Here is a 15,442-nt window from a genome sequence, read left to right as displayed (position 1 = left end):
TCATGTCTGAGCAACAGAGTTTAGCAACATACGACCATACATGACATTTTATATTGGTAATGAAATGATAAGCCAATACTGGAAATCAAAGGGCGCATTATCAGCTAGCAGGGGTGGAATCTACTCAAGTAAAAGTAAAAAGTACTTCATTTAAAATGTACGCAGAGTACAAGTTACTTAGTTACTTCTTTTGGGTAAGCGTGTGTGTTGGGGGGGGGGGGGGTATAATCTCTCCCCATGCAATGAAAAAGTACAAAATCATAAACAAAGCTCAAACTCACTTTCTTATTTAAGAAAACATGGATTACTGGTTGTACTGACTCACCTGGCTGTCGCATGCTTAGGTGTACAGATATACACATATCAAAAACTGTACAAATAATGTAAATCCAAATTTGACAAAATACTCATGCCTTGATTCATGCCTGAGCTTTCATTCACATCTCACTGTAACAGAAAATCAACAGGGCTTTAGACATAAAAGCAGCACAAGATTATCCCACATATGAAAATAAATGTTAACAAAACTCAGTTGATGTGAAAGTGTCTTTTCACTGTTAACCAACAGAAACATCTGGAACACTCCTCAGTTGAACCTCAAGTCTATGGATCAAAGATCTCTGGATGAACCATCCAAAGTGAAAGTAAATGCTTCAGTTCCTCATTTTAATTACTCAATGAACTTACTATTTAGTTTGAGCAGGAGCTGGTTTTCAAAGTTAGTTGAGTTCATTCTAGCTCGGTTTGCAGTGAACAGCAGTCCAGCACAGCTGAAGAGACGCTCACAAGCAGCAGAAGCAGGCAGGCCAGTGTTGAGTTTGAGAGAGAGCTTTTTGATGAGAGGAAAAGAGTTCAGTAGGTCCATTTTGTCTGAGACACAGGCAAGGAACCCATCTAGCTCACTTGTGCCTTTTGACTTTTTGGGCTTCAGTGAGGAAAGCGAAATCGTCCTCGTCTGATGAGTGGCCGACATGCTCCATCTCATCCTCTGTCATGTGCTCAATGTGATGCTTCACATAGGCCAAACCTGTGTTAAGTGACAAATACACACAAAACACAGAATATATCAGACATTGAGGCTTTCATTTATGTGGCAACTTAATTCAGCATAATGTTGCCATTACAAAAACCAAAACATTTTCTACACTCATGTAGACAAGCTCATTATTTCGTTGCATGTACTGTATGATATTGGTCAAAGCCTTCTTTAAAGTGGCTAAATGTTTTGTTGCTGGCCCTGTGCACAGCAGTACACTGCTTTGCTTCTGTGCTGAAGAAGTGGAGACTCCTCTTCAAACTGTGTGTGACCAGCATCTATAGTAGGTGATACACTGACTGTGTAGTTTATACATCCCCCATCAATAATCCAAATGACAACCTTTAATAATAATAATAATAATAAGTGATGAAAATCATACCTGCTTCTATGGTGTTTGCCTTCTCAGTCCAAGTAGTCTTGAATTTTGGCAGAAGGATCGCTGCAGCTGTCAGTTCAGGGTCTTCCATCATCCCACCAAAGCGCTTCTGGACACCAACCTGATTTTTTGTTTTTGTTTTTTTGACGCAAATGCGAGTGAAATGCTCGCACCGTAGAGACCTGATAATACGAGCAATTTTCAACACATATCACAGCAATATTAGCATAATTTTGTGTGAAATTAAGGAGTCCATTCAACTCTGACTTTATTTATAGAGCACATATCCACCAAGTTAGCTAACGTTAGCTAGCACTAACTGGCTGCTAACACTGATGTTAGCATGCCACGATTGAGTAAAGTTATTGATTGCATGGATCCATGATTAATTGCATGTAGGGCTGGGACGATTATCCGACGTAATCGACGTTGTCGATTATAAAAAATTATTCGACGTGGAATTTTAGTGTCGACGCGTCGTGTAAAACCACACAGAGTAAATGTTCATAGAACAAAACCGGAACTTTCTATTGGGACCGTTTATATCCGTCGTCTTTGGTTTACCCGGATACAAGCGCAGCGCACGGACCGGGACAACGCGGTGACGTAATTGAAGTCAATGACTACGTGAATGATTTGCGTCTGTGTATATCTATTTGAACAACACGGCGGCGTCTACCAGCAGTACGACGGAGCGTGTGGAGCAACACGCGGCAAAAAAGGCTCGCACGCGGTCCTCCAGAGTTTGGGAATACTTTAATCTTGACACCGACAGTGCGGTAGTCTGCAGACTCTGCAAAGTGACTCTGACATATCACTCTAGCACGACAGTCATGCACGAGCACATAAAGAGGAAACACCCTGGTGCAGCGAGTCAAGATGTTGGACGGGGCAAATTGTTATATTAAATGAATAACTGGAAAATAATTGCAATAAAATTACTGTTAGGTTAATTTAAAAAAAAAAAAAATCGTTAGATTAGTCGAATAATTGAAAAAATAATCGCTAGATTAATCGTTTAAAAAATAATCGTTTGGGACAGCCCTAATAAATAGACGTCTCTCCTGACCAATCAGAGCAAACTAGGGGGGGGGGGGGGGGGGGTGTGGCACTTCAGAGGCAAGATCAATCGCTTTTTTCACACCTCTCACACTGAGCCTGCAGGTGGAGTTATATCATAGACACTATAGAGGAGTTTTGGTTTAGTATGACAGAGAAGGATCAGCCTGTTTTGAATGTTTCCAAAAGGTTTCTTAGGCATCAAAATGCTTCAGTATGTTTTCTATTATTTCATTTTAAAGAGTAAAAGCACATTTCTCACAGTTTTCATTTTAGAAAGATTTGAACTATAAAGGCCAACTTAACTATTAGGCCTAGAGGCCTCGAAGCTTCACAGAGCAGTTTTTTCATTGTTCTTGTATAAAGTAGATCCTGGTGGTAGTTATGTAATATGACTTTTTTCACAAGTGAGGACTGAAAAAAACAAAAACAAATACCATGTATGAGCTGATGTAGTTTAGGTTTGGTTGTAGTCACATGCAAAACAAGCACATTTTCTGAAACTAGTGTTACATTTCAAACAGGGTCTCATAAATGCATTTTGGCCTTACAGTTCCTCTGTTATAAGCTCATTACATTTACATGTGCACATGAAAAGAATCAGATTCATATGCCTTTTCTTCAAAGCAGGAAAAGCACAGGTGGAAGTAACATTAATGATGGATCTGTTGCAGCTGTGATTGCAATGTAAAGCAGAAATTAATAATATCACTGACAGCTGTGTTTGATGGGACAAAATGTGTTAAAGGTCTATTCAACTTTAGTTCCACTTTACTTTCCCTCAGGTGTACTGTGCCCCCTCTTGTAATGTTTACTTCAAAATATAATATTTCATCAATTAAATACTGCAGCCAATAAGTACTAGACTTACAGCAGATGAATAGACAAAGAAAGAAACTTTTGAATGCGATACCTCCTTAAATCTAACAAAACACAGGTAAAATGAAATGGCAACTTGGTGTAGTTTTTTAAAGTATCCAACAGAGGGCACCAAAGACGGACAGAGACGTTACAAGGAAAGGAAGAAATGGAAGAAATGGATGGTGAAGAGAGGGAAGGATGAAGGAGGTCTGTGAAACTTAGCTTGTGAAGTGAGAAAAAAGTTACCATATTTCATCACATGACGTCAAAGTTAACTATGTAGTTTATTTTCTCCTGGAATACTAGCACTTAAAACTAAGTAATAGAACATTAAAAGTTACAATATAAGCTGCACATAGTAAAACTCATATTAAAATTCCTTTATTATTTCAATTGTACCTTTTCAGTGTTATAGTACCGCAGGCCATTTATCAACATAGCGGAATTCTTCAGTTTTGGGATTGGAGGTAGTTTTTTCTTTCTTTCTTACCAGAAAAAAACAAAAACAAAAAAACATTACTTCAGTTTTTCTAAATTCCCTTGTATCGCTCACAAATGGCACAATATATAGTAACAGATAACTGATCAATTATCTGGTCTGATCCTTACAAACACTGTTTCCAATTTGTATGACTTCATTTTTGGGTGTGAAAAACACAAAACTACAGAACCAGGTAACATTTCTCATTGAGCTGAAATCTCTTTATTTATGACAGAGTCTTTACAGTCAGCCACACCATACTACTGTAGACATCTGTTCTGTCAGGTGATAGTTTTACTGATCCAAGCTGTATACTCTGGATTGCAGAGGTCCATGAATGCACTTGCTTTTCGACATACATACTTAGGATCACCAAGAAAAGAAATGACCCCGTAAATCTTGTCTCCATACACCGCTCCTCCGCCAGAGTCTCCCTGTGAGACAGAAATATATTTTGTTTTCAATATAATTATGGCCTAGTTATTGAAATACTGATGTACATAACTTAAAATGGTCAAAACTTAAATGACAGCTTTGAGGTCAGAGGTCATGCCAACCCACATAACAGATGTCGATCCCAGGAGTTTGGCCACAGAACCAGTGCTGATACTTCTTGACCCGGTAGACCTCTTGAAAATTTTGCTGCAAAGTTTTTTTGAGGTCTTCACAGTCGACAACATCAATGTCTGCACAGTGGAGAGCAGGTGATTTACCTGGTTCTAGAGAAGAAGAAGAAGAAGAGGAAAAAAGTTTATACGCTGCAAAAATATGAACTTTAACACAATCTATTTAATCCCAAACAATGGCTTCAAAAATAATTTTAATTATAAAATGTATCGATACTTAAAATAACAACTTACAAATTGTTTTGCAGTGCAGAGTGTATGACAGTACTGGTAGGAACTAAAATGACTAACTAATTTTAATAGATGATCAAAAGTAATCTCACTTCGTTTATTACCAGGGCCTCCAGTGGTGGCAGCGTGTCCTGCAATCTGAACTCTGGAAAATAACACCCGTAATAAAACTATTACTGATCTCAGTAGTGATGATATGATATTTCAGCTCCCATCTCATTTACATGGAAGACTATATGGAGATATGTGATTTCTTTCTTCTCCTTCCGTACTAGTGTGGACAGATCTTTTTCTAAATCACAGCAAATTAAGGAAGGTGAGTTTGAATCGGACTTGTGAGTAAACAAAAGTGCGGCTATTATATCTCATCTGGATTTTATGTGATTATGAGACATGAATGACAAGTGTAAATGGAGTCAAAGACTTGCCTGAATAAGTTTTAGTTTTACAGTGAATCAAAGCCAAAAAAAAAAAAAAATCATGTCTTAGCTATTCACCCTTTAGAAGATAACACAACAGAACAACACAGAATAACACAGCTCCACATGCCTCAGTGTCTGTTACAGCCATTTTTTTTTCTTACCTACATTTCTTTCTACATTTACGTGGGAAAAATCACAACTCACATTTTTGGAAGATGTTCACAGTCAGGAAGACCTACAGGTTTAATGTCAGTGGGGCTGGGAAGCTGCAGCAGCATGATGTCATGAGACCTGTCGTTGTTGTTGTTGTTGTTGTTGTTGTCTTTTTCCACATAGATGACAGGTTCTGCTGTGATTTGCACTTCCTGTGCTGGACTCCCTGGAGTCACACTTACATTTGCAAACATAGTCCTACATGTAGGTAGAGGTTAAAGATGAACATTAAACAATTAAACACATTCATCATTAATACTCCAGCTGCAGTTCTTTTTCTAATCTATATTTGTTTTGTCTTTAGACTATACAAGTCTATATGTTTATAGTGTTTCAGTGTTACAGTATTTTTGAAGTAGATCTGTCATTCTCTCACCTTCCTGGCTTCAGACAGTGAGCTGCAGTCAGAATCCACCGGTTACTGATCAGAGAGCCGCCGCACGGGCTCCACGATCCGTCAGCAGCCACTCCCCTCAGTCTGACGTGGTACTGACGCTCACAGCGTCGACCTCCGATGATTCTCTTCTGCAGATCCGTCACTGAGCTCCCTGTGACTCCTGAAAGAGAAAATCCTCCACCAGGTGACCGTGAGCTGGGACAGTAGAATACACCTTAAGGTGGAGAACCCCGTTAGGAGAACAGGTGATATGCAAGCATCCCAAGCTGACCAATCACAGTCCCTGACAGTCCGACACAGTTCCCATGTGGTATCTTTGTAGCTGCCACAGCTGTGCCGGGGCTACAGACGTCTCTTAAAGTACAACTGCAGACTAAATCCAGTCCTATGGAGTTTTTTATGTAAACAGAAAAAGTTCCTGTTATTCCTTAAAATGCCATGAAAGTGTTAATGAGACCTAAAAAATGTGTAACAAACAAACATTTGCTGATTTTGGTGCATGAGGAAAAAACAATGAGGACACGCACTTAAAGATGTTGCTTCATAGCACGCCACTTAAAACATACGCACTCATTTTCATAATGACCCACCATACAGATAAATGGTCACATTGACGGCCCCAGGGCAAGTGAGAGGAGCAATCACATTATATGAAATGGATTAGGAAGACGTAAAATTACATTATTGAAACAACGACAACAAGGTAGAGAGAATATCTGAATCCTCACCGAGCCACAGCAAAAAGAGAAGAAGCATCAGAGTCATTTCTGTCTTTCACCCTGTGGTAGCTCTGCCTTTCCGTCACAGCAGCTACCAGTCAACTCATAAAGGCTTCAGCACAGTCCTGCTGCTGGATATTCATGCAAAGTTTTCTTCACTATCAACAGTTCCTGCTCTCGCCTTCCATGAATTGAAATTTAATCCTGCCCCACAGAGGAACTCACTTACTGTTTGTCCCTCATGTGATTTGTGATTTTCATTACAGAGAAAAATGTTCAAAATGTTTATTCATGAAATTAAAAGGGTGACGGATCATTAGGAATTTCATAAATATAATACAAATGTGAACATTCAGAGCCAATGCAGGAAGTAGTGCACCCTTATAGCTAGAGGAAAGTAAAGGGATAGAGGTCAGAGTGGTGGTATTTACCATGATTTTCTCCACCTTTAACCAAACCTTCATTTAAATTTACTTTGTCATTGAACATGAAAACATGTTTTTGAATGTAATCTGTAAATTTACTTTTGCATAATTGTCCCATATAAATGTTCTGGTTTGTCAATAGGGTTAGATAAAAAAAATAAAGCATCAGGAATACCTGAAATGATGCTTTGTAAAAGGGAAGATGGCACACCATTACAATAAAAACTGTTGATAAATAACTTAACTTAGCCATGAACAATTTAGTGCTAATTTCCTAATAAAACCAAATTGTCCAACAATTGTTTTGTAATTTTATTACTTGATTATCTGATGTTACAATAGTTAAAACAATCATCATGTTTACGTCCACTGAACAGAGGAAGAATTACATTTAGATGATAATTATGATAAACACAGTTTTTTTTTTGTTTCATTTTAAAAAGCATTTTCTGGGTAGAAAAAAATAAACAAAACAAATGTATCAAATAACTCAAATAATCAAATAATAATAAATTACTCAAGATAAAAAATAAAAACAATAAAAACAGAAACAAACAAGCATTGTCAAAGTATGTGAAATATTTTAAAGATCTAAATCTATATGCACAGGGCCATGGCCAATGATAGGAATCTCACTTTTATCTGGATTTTACTGAGGGAACTTAACAGACATCCAGTTTCCAACTAGACACTCTTTTGTGGAGGACAAGCTAGTGGGGTTTTCAGGCTTCACTGGGACATAAACAGTGTCTGCGTGTCACCATCAGCGGTACGCAGATATACTGTGTGTTCAGCTGATGTTTAACAGGTCTCATGTTTACAGTTTTGTCCATCTTAGTTATGCATGCAAAAATGTATTAACCAGCACAAAAAAGTGTAACTGAGGCTTGAGGGAATGTTATCTTTGCATCAGAGTTGCTACTATTCATCCTTGAGGAACATGAATGTCTGTACCACATTTCATTACAATTCACCCAATATTTGTTGAGATATTTCAGTATTGATCAGTGTAGAAGTGTAGGACCAACTGGCCAACGTTGTCATTCATAGAGCCCACGGCTAAAGATCAAAGCTACAGTATATGAATATAAGCACCCATTAGCCTCTACATTTTACATTATATTATTTATTTACACCCTTGACTTGCTTCTTTTTTTTTTTAATTGTTTAATTATACAAGTTGATAACAGACTTTTGAATCAGCATTTAGTCAGTCATGTTTAGTCAGTTAGGAAACACTGTTATTGTGGGACGAGGCGCATGTTCAGTGTAACCCTCTGGTCTTCAAATAGATTTATTCTCCTGGGGATCAAGCCCTTAAATTTGGACACAGTCTATGTACAAAGATCTTAGACGAATGTGTGAGGAGAAATCTTCTTTATCGTTGCCCTTTGACGGCAGATCACACTCAGTTCAGTGTTTTTAATGCCCTCTAGTTTTCTTCTTTTTTTGCAAAGCAGTTGTAAATAGTTCAAAAACAAAAAACAAAAAACAAAATGAACAATTCTTAAGTAAAGAGGCCAAGGATGAAATACTCCTGAAAACCCAAAACTCCTGAAAATAGAAACTATTACTATTTCTATCCAATTTTAATATCAGTTTTACACGGTTATAGTGACAAACAGTTCACATTTAAAGACACACAAATCACACAAGGTTCATTGTAGAGCTGAACTCTCATCATTTATTTATTATAAATGTTTAGTTGTTTCAGTCTACTAAATAGTGTTGTTGATCCAGGTAATGTAATCACAGACTCTCGTGAACATAACTGGAGCCATACATGCATATTTATTACTACCGTTATAGACGCCATAAATTTTGGTGCCCACCACAGCTCCACTGCCAGAGTCACCCTGAGGAAGAAAACATTATTATTCTTAATTATACATTGTATATAATGTAATTTTACTCAATTATTGAAATATTGTTTAGAAAAATTAAAATGTTCAAAACATTGGCTGACTACACATCAGATATGTAAAAAGTAAGAAGCCATGCCAACTCACTCCAGCTGTGTCCACCCCGGCTTCTTGTCCACAGAAAAAGTTACCATATGGCTGATTTGGAAAACATTTTTGTATGCCAGTTTTGATATTGCTACAGTCAGCAACTGTCATATCTGTGCAGTGGAGAACATTGTAGTCCTTGAGAACTGGAGGAGGATAGAAAAGACAACATTTCAAAAAGAAAAACCTGTTAACTCTTCATTTCATACAAACATAAACAAGAATCATAAACAAGAATCAACCTGAAGGGTTTCATCATTTAGTTTTTTGAAGGACAGAATAAAGCAGCTTATGTGGCATTAGTAGTGGGGCATTACCATACAGTCATCTGAGGTTCATTATTTATTGCCCCATATGTAGAACTGGTTCAATGCAGAGAACAGTAAATTAGCACGGCAATTGTGTCTGTAATTCATAACCTGTTTTGAAACCTCAATTGAAATTGAAAAGGTAAATACTGAACTGGATTTAACCACTAAAAATGTGATATTAATGAGAGAGCTATCCCTCCTACGAGGGTGTATGTTGTTTTACTAATTATTTAAGTTTCCTAAGCAGCTTCTCCCAGGATAAAAACATCTTTCAGGCTCTCGATTCACTCGAAATCCAAGAGCAGATGACTAAAATGTTTTGCTCTGTTTAAAACATGTAGGTAAAATGACAAGGATCTAAAAAGTCTATCGTAAAATTATGACTTAAAATCCGAATAAAACATCAATTAAGACAGAACTTCTGGCAGACAGGACAGAACATAACTGCAGCTATTGTTGATAAAGAAAGGAGCCCATCTCAGCTGAATGGTAGATTTCTTTTCTTACATAATTGAAGTGTACAAATTTGAAATTTTATCCTGTAAAAACAGGATATTAGCAAATAGAAATCCCTGAAAAAGGAAATCTTCCCTATGAACATAAGCATTATCATCATAAAATAGATAATTAAAAGGCATCTTACCTTTTACACCTTTGGCATCTACACCATGGACATAGCCTGAAACCTTAAATTTGTCATTCCTAGAAAATAAAAATACAAAACAATTTTTAGAGAAAGAAAGCAGACTTTAAAAAACACTTTCTAAAGAATAAAACAATACCCAGAATATGAAGACCTCAAGAACACACAGCATCTGATGCAAACACTCCTGATGTCCTTTTAGCTGAACATCTTTGTATCTTGTGCGCACAAGTTATTATTTAAATGAAAAATGAATCTTGACAGTTTTTTGAGCTCTAAAACTACAAAAACTATATACTATACATATTTCTTTAGACAAGAAACCTGATTTCCTTCTACACAGAGATGGATACATCTACCACAACATGACATTACACAAGTGAAGTTCTGAAGACGTCGGACAAGTCAATGTGAAATTAATGGCTTTGAAAAATATAATCAATTATAAATTATTACTCAAATGACTGATGCCTTTCCAACCGTCCCTGGTGTTTCAGACATTAATTGAATATTTCTTCTTTTTACAGTCTCAGATCACATGTCAAACTTATGTTTCTCTGTCTATCAGAAAAATCTAAATCGTCTGAAAACTAAAACATGTAAATGAAACCTACAGTATCTGACATTTGGTCATTGTGTCATCGTGGAGAGACGTGGACGTGAACCATGTTGCCTCATCTATAACTGCAGCTCCTGAGCAGAGGTGGATTTCCTATAGCATCTAATAAAACTCTGACAAAGAACTGCACTTATTGTTGCCAGAGAGAGAGAGAGAGAGAGAGAGAGAGAGAGAGAGAGAGAGAGAGAGAGAGAGAGAGAGAGATCACAACTCACAGTTTGATATCAGTTGAACAGTCTGGAAGATCTATTTTATAGATATTTTTAGGTTTCTTCTCCAGCTTCAGTAGCATGATGTCGTGTCCTTTGCTGTTTTCCGTATAGATCTCATGTCTTGTGATTTTGAGTGTCTCCTTTTCGTTACCTGGGTGGAAATTTACATCTGCATACATGGTCCTACAAGTAGAAGAAAAAGAGAAACATCACTTAGTTAAATACATACATTCGTAACAGATCTGTCTGTTGATTATCCATCTCATTTTGATTGTTATCAAGAGAAAAGCATGTACGTTAGACAGAATTATTTACACAAACACCGCCAGTTATTTAGACATGCAGTCTTCAATGCAATGTCATTTTCATTAGGGACACCTCAATTGTCAGTTCATCTTCAAGAGTTTCACATTTACTTTAGTCATTAATTATAAATCTATTTCTCACCTTGAATCATCCCAGCAGTGAGCTGCAGTCAGAATCCACTCGTCATGGATTAAAGAGCCACCACAGAGTGACGTAGATGTTCCATCAGTTGCTCTCAGCCTGACGTGGTACAGACGATCAGTTTGACCACAAAGGACACCATTATAGATTCTCTTCTGTAGATCCACCGGTGTACTCGCTGCCACACCTGAAAGAGAAAGTCCTCCACCAGGTGAGTGTGAGTTAGAAACAAACGTTTTGCTTCTTCAAGGAACAGAATTAAAAAGTCTTTGTTATTGTAGATACATGATAAAAACAAGACCTACACATATCAACCACACTTCAATTGTTTCTATACTCACCGACCCACAGCAGAAAGTAAAGAAGTGCCAGAGAAGCCATTGCTGTCATTGACCATCTAATGACTGCTGTCCTGGTGCCACAGCCGTGCCTTTTTAAATACCTTCACACCGTCCTGTTGAACTGAGACACAATAATCATCTCATTAAGATAAGTCACCATGACCCCATGGGCGACACAGGACTACACATTTATGCAAATGTAGGATCGCTTATCAACAGTAACTGTCACTGTCTTCGACAAAGTTTTAGGAGGGACTGTAACACTGAGTAGGAAAAAAAAGTTCCCCACTGATCAGGCTGAAATACAGCAAGGTTCATGTTAGCACTGTAAAATACACAGTGCTCCTGTATCCCTCCATCTTTCTCTTTTAAAGGGGAAACAAAATAATCCTTCAGACGGACCTTTCTGATTGGAGTCGATGGATTGTGTTTCGACAGGAAACAAGACAAAGTAAATGTCCCTCACGCTGCTGTTGACTGAACAATGGTCTTTAAATAAACTGGAGTTTCTTCTACATTTTTTCATGCAGAGGTGTTTTCTTGACATTATCTGGTTTCATTTTTGTTTTAGCACCATAGAAATGAGCAATTTTGATAGTCACCAAACAACTACAGAGCAATGTTGTATTTTGATGGAAGATTATTTTCCTTTTTCCTTGAGACCTTTTCTACACTGTACATCCCAGTGTACTGTGCCTCCATGTGCTTTCCTTTACTCAGGTGATAGTGATAGTGCTGCTGGACTGATGTTTGGTAAGAACTCACAATGTTCCAATCATTAAGACCAATACAACATCACAAGTGTGTCCTGGAGGCAGAGCGGCTCTGCAGGCCGGTTGTTCGATTCCCCGGCTCCTCTGGTTCGCGTTTTGAAAGGTTCAAGATACTGAACCCCAAACTGATGTGATGAATTGTGTGTGTGTGTGTGTGGATGGGAGAATGCGGCTTCTGTTGTAAAACAGTTTGAATGGTCATTAAAGGTTCAATGTTTCCTTATCTTGAAAAACTGCCCATGAAGAAGCAGTCCGCTCAGCTTCGCTGCCTCCTGCAAATAACATGGTAATGTTTGATCTGAAATAAATGCAAATTCATAAGTGCCATTATGTTCTGAACATAAAAGTGAATACTATCTTTATTGTGTGTCATTGTAAGTCCTGTATGTAATTTGACTGAAATAAGACTCCACTGTTTTCTCTCCTATTGCTAAACTGACTGGTTTCTGCACTGTGCTCTGACGCTACACTCAAAACAAAACTAGGTGGTTTTCCTCTTAACTATTTCCTATTTTATATCCTAACTATTTCTCATCATTTGCTCACATTAGGGATGGTGTACCTCAAATTCTGCCATCTGCTGGATCTCTGCTGGAACAGGTCAAATCTGTTGAAAGAGGCTGTGGTGTTTTATTCTTTTTAGTTTCTAGTTTTGAGCAGCAAACCACAAAATTGGTTCAGTCATGATTTTATCATTTGTAAAATATTTCAAAAATATGATCTTTCCTTATCCTTAAAGATACAGAGACCATTTTACAAGCTTTTATTTCTACATGCCTTGATTATTGCAAAACATCTATTGATTAACTCAAAACTGCACGGGCTTTTAGCGATCACATCACTCCTGTCTTAGCTTCTTTCTTTGTTTTGGAATTAGTTTTAAGGTCTTATTGATTACTTTCTCCAAGTTACATGGATGACCTTTTAGTATCACGTGTAGTCTGAGATCCTCATGCAGAAATCTTGTATCTGTTCCAGAGACCTGGTTGAAAACTAAAGGGGTCAGAGTGTTAGCAGTCGGGGCCTCGAGGCTCTGGAAGGACCTGACTGAGGAATTCAGGATGGCTGAGTCAGTGACGTCTTTTAAACCTTTCTTACTGTAACACATGCATTTCTCAGAGAGCCTATCCTGACTTTTTTCTTTTTTTCTTAGTTTCTACTTTTCTAAAATTTTATTTGAAGTAGTGTTCAGTTGAAATCCCCATTTAATCATTTCTTTTTCTGAATTGATTTTTCTTACCTTTTTATCTTATGGTTTTGGTTTATTTTGCTCTCAGTTGTAGAATGACGTAACCTGATCTTGTGTTTTCTTTTACTTACTGATCTGTGTGAAGCACCTTGAAACTCAAATGCTCCACAATTAAAGATGATGATGAGGATAATGATGACGATGATGATGATTATTATATTATATGTGTTACAAACGATGTGGTTCTCAGTGAACCAAATTCAAATTGGTAGAAACTATTTATTAAACTGACGAGGTGAAGTGACACAGGTCGGGTCATGGCCTGTAGTAACTAACGGGTCGATAACATCATTAACATCATAATTGCGCTTTTGTGTGAATGTGTGTGTGTGTGTGTGTGTGTGTGTTTGTGTGTGTGTGTGTGTGTGTGTGTGTGTGTGTGTGTGTGTGTGTGTGTGTGTGTGTGTGTGTAGGGCTCTGGGGGTGGAGGCTGGTCTCGCAGCTCTCTCTCCCCCTGCACAGCTCTGCAGCGCAACACTTCAACAGTCCAATGTAATTCACCCTCAGCTGGGACTCTAACGGGGGTTTCCCGGTGCAACATCACCAGAGACTTGACGGATAAAGGTAAGTTTAACCCTTTTTGTTGTTGTTGTTGTTGTTAATCTTTCTAATGGCTGCCTGGCTCTGGCTCTGCTGTCTTCAGCGCTCTCTGTATTCTCACTGACTCTGTCCACTAAAGATCAGACACGAGTTTGTTTTTTTTTTTGATAAGTTCATTTTAGTTCAGTCGTAAAACATTAACTATTGCGGTTGGCTTATCAAAACAGCAGAGCTCGGGTGAGTCGCTGAAAGTCCATAAATTCACACACGTTTATTTGCTTTATGTCCTAAATTTGCCTCAGTGTGATAGTAGGGCGCGTTCACGGACTGCGGACACTCTGTACCTGAATGTCAATTTAAATGTCGTTATCTCATTGTACTTTTACACAACGGTCTTTGTTGAGAGTCACTTTTTATGGGTGGTCATCTAACAGACACATGTTCTGTATAATTTGCTTATAGCTCATCGCCTTTACCGCCTTTAGCCTACTCGTAGGTAGGTATTGTTCTGTATTGTTTGGCAATTGTGGGAAAATCTCCCTCCATCTCCCTGTCACACACACAGACAAATGCATGTGCTCATTCAGGTGTAAGGTGCAGCATCACACAAGGGTTGCAAGTAGACGCTGATTTTGTCCTGAGGTGGGAGACTAAAGGACAAAAACAAAAAAGATGGTTGGGAACCACTGGGATGGAAGACCAGAGGATGTGATGGAGAGGTGGAGACGGGGGGGGGGGGGGGGGGGGGGGAAATGAGATATGAGACAAGTAGAGAGAGAGAAGTGCAAAGGAAAGTGGAGGGGAGAGAAGATGAGAGTATGAGAGGGGAGAGGTGAGGTGAGGAGGGAAACAGGAGAAACTAGAGTAGAGAATAAGATGAAAAGAGAAGATGAGATACAAAAGAAAGAGAGGAAAGAAGAGATAGGAGAGGAGAGGATATGAATAGTGGCAAAATCACTCCTGTGCTCCCTCTGTATATCCACTGTTTAAACTTTTTAATCAGTCTGGGTTTGTTCCTGTTATTGTAAGTCTTACTGCTTAAATTAATGGATATAGGAGTCAAATAGAAAGAAAAAAAACAAACCTTTCACGACCTTTCTCTCCGTCTCTCTCTGCATCTGTCTGAAAACACAGGAGCTTTTTATTTAATTGGTAAACACCCACTCTAATGCAGCTTTTAAGGCTTTTTATTCGATTCTGTTCATCTGGCCAATTTGGCCTGTAATCACTTGCATTTGTATGGACCGCATGTGAGTTGCACACTGTGTGGGAGGACTTAATTGTAGCTAATATTGTGTGTAGAATCATAGTGAACATACATACATATAACATAAACACACATAGTTTACCCTCTTCAATCCTCTGTATGTTCTCTATGGGAGCTGCAAAGTCTTTGTCTTTGTTTAATCCGTCACTCAGGGAACAATGACTCATTTGAAGGTGCGTGTA

General features: G+C 38.1%; 1 protein-coding gene across 1 annotated transcript; it reads right to left on the bottom strand.

Moving 5' to 3' along the window:
* Positions 1-3,490: 3,490 nt before the first annotated feature.
* LOC130163658 (serine protease 53-like) lies at positions 3,491-11,532 on the bottom strand. Its single transcript, XM_056367994.1, has 12 exons — positions 11,432-11,532; positions 11,091-11,277; positions 10,647-10,826; positions 9,813-9,871; positions 8,859-9,004; positions 8,569-8,705; positions 7,214-7,218; positions 5,685-5,919; positions 5,300-5,506; positions 4,766-4,818; positions 4,378-4,535; positions 3,491-4,250 (listed from the first exon to the last, which is right to left on the bottom strand). The coding sequence occupies exons 1-12, from the start codon at positions 11,478-11,480 to the stop codon at positions 4,098-4,100; spliced, it is 1,569 nt and encodes a 522-aa protein (XP_056223969.1). The 5' UTR covers positions 11,481-11,532; the 3' UTR covers positions 3,491-4,097.
* Between the last annotated feature and the right edge of the window lie 3,910 nt (positions 11,533-15,442).

This window comes from Seriola aureovittata, chromosome 3 (assembly GCF_021018895.1).
Source record: "Seriola aureovittata isolate HTS-2021-v1 ecotype China chromosome 3, ASM2101889v1, whole genome shotgun sequence".
Classification (NCBI taxonomy): Eukaryota; Metazoa; Chordata; class Actinopteri; order Carangiformes; family Carangidae; genus Seriola; species Seriola aureovittata.
This window is presented reverse-complemented; position numbering and strand designations above follow the sequence as displayed.

What these genes read in the sequence shown, in the direction of transcription:
- LOC130163658 (XM_056367994.1), bottom strand. Translation starts at nt 11,480, where the DNA reads ATGACAGCAATGGCTTCTCTGGCACTTCTTTACTTTCTGCTGTGGGTC. An exon ending in AGGCCCTGGTAATAAACGAA is followed by an intron (nt 4,536 to 4,765) that starts GTGAGATTACTT and finishes CTTCTTCTCTAG; the next exon opens with AACCAGGTAAATCACCTGCT. An exon ending in CTGGGATCGACATCTGTTAT is followed by an intron (nt 4,251 to 4,377) that starts GTGGGTTGGCAT and finishes TCTGTCTCACAG; the next exon opens with GGAGACTCTGGCGGAGGAGC.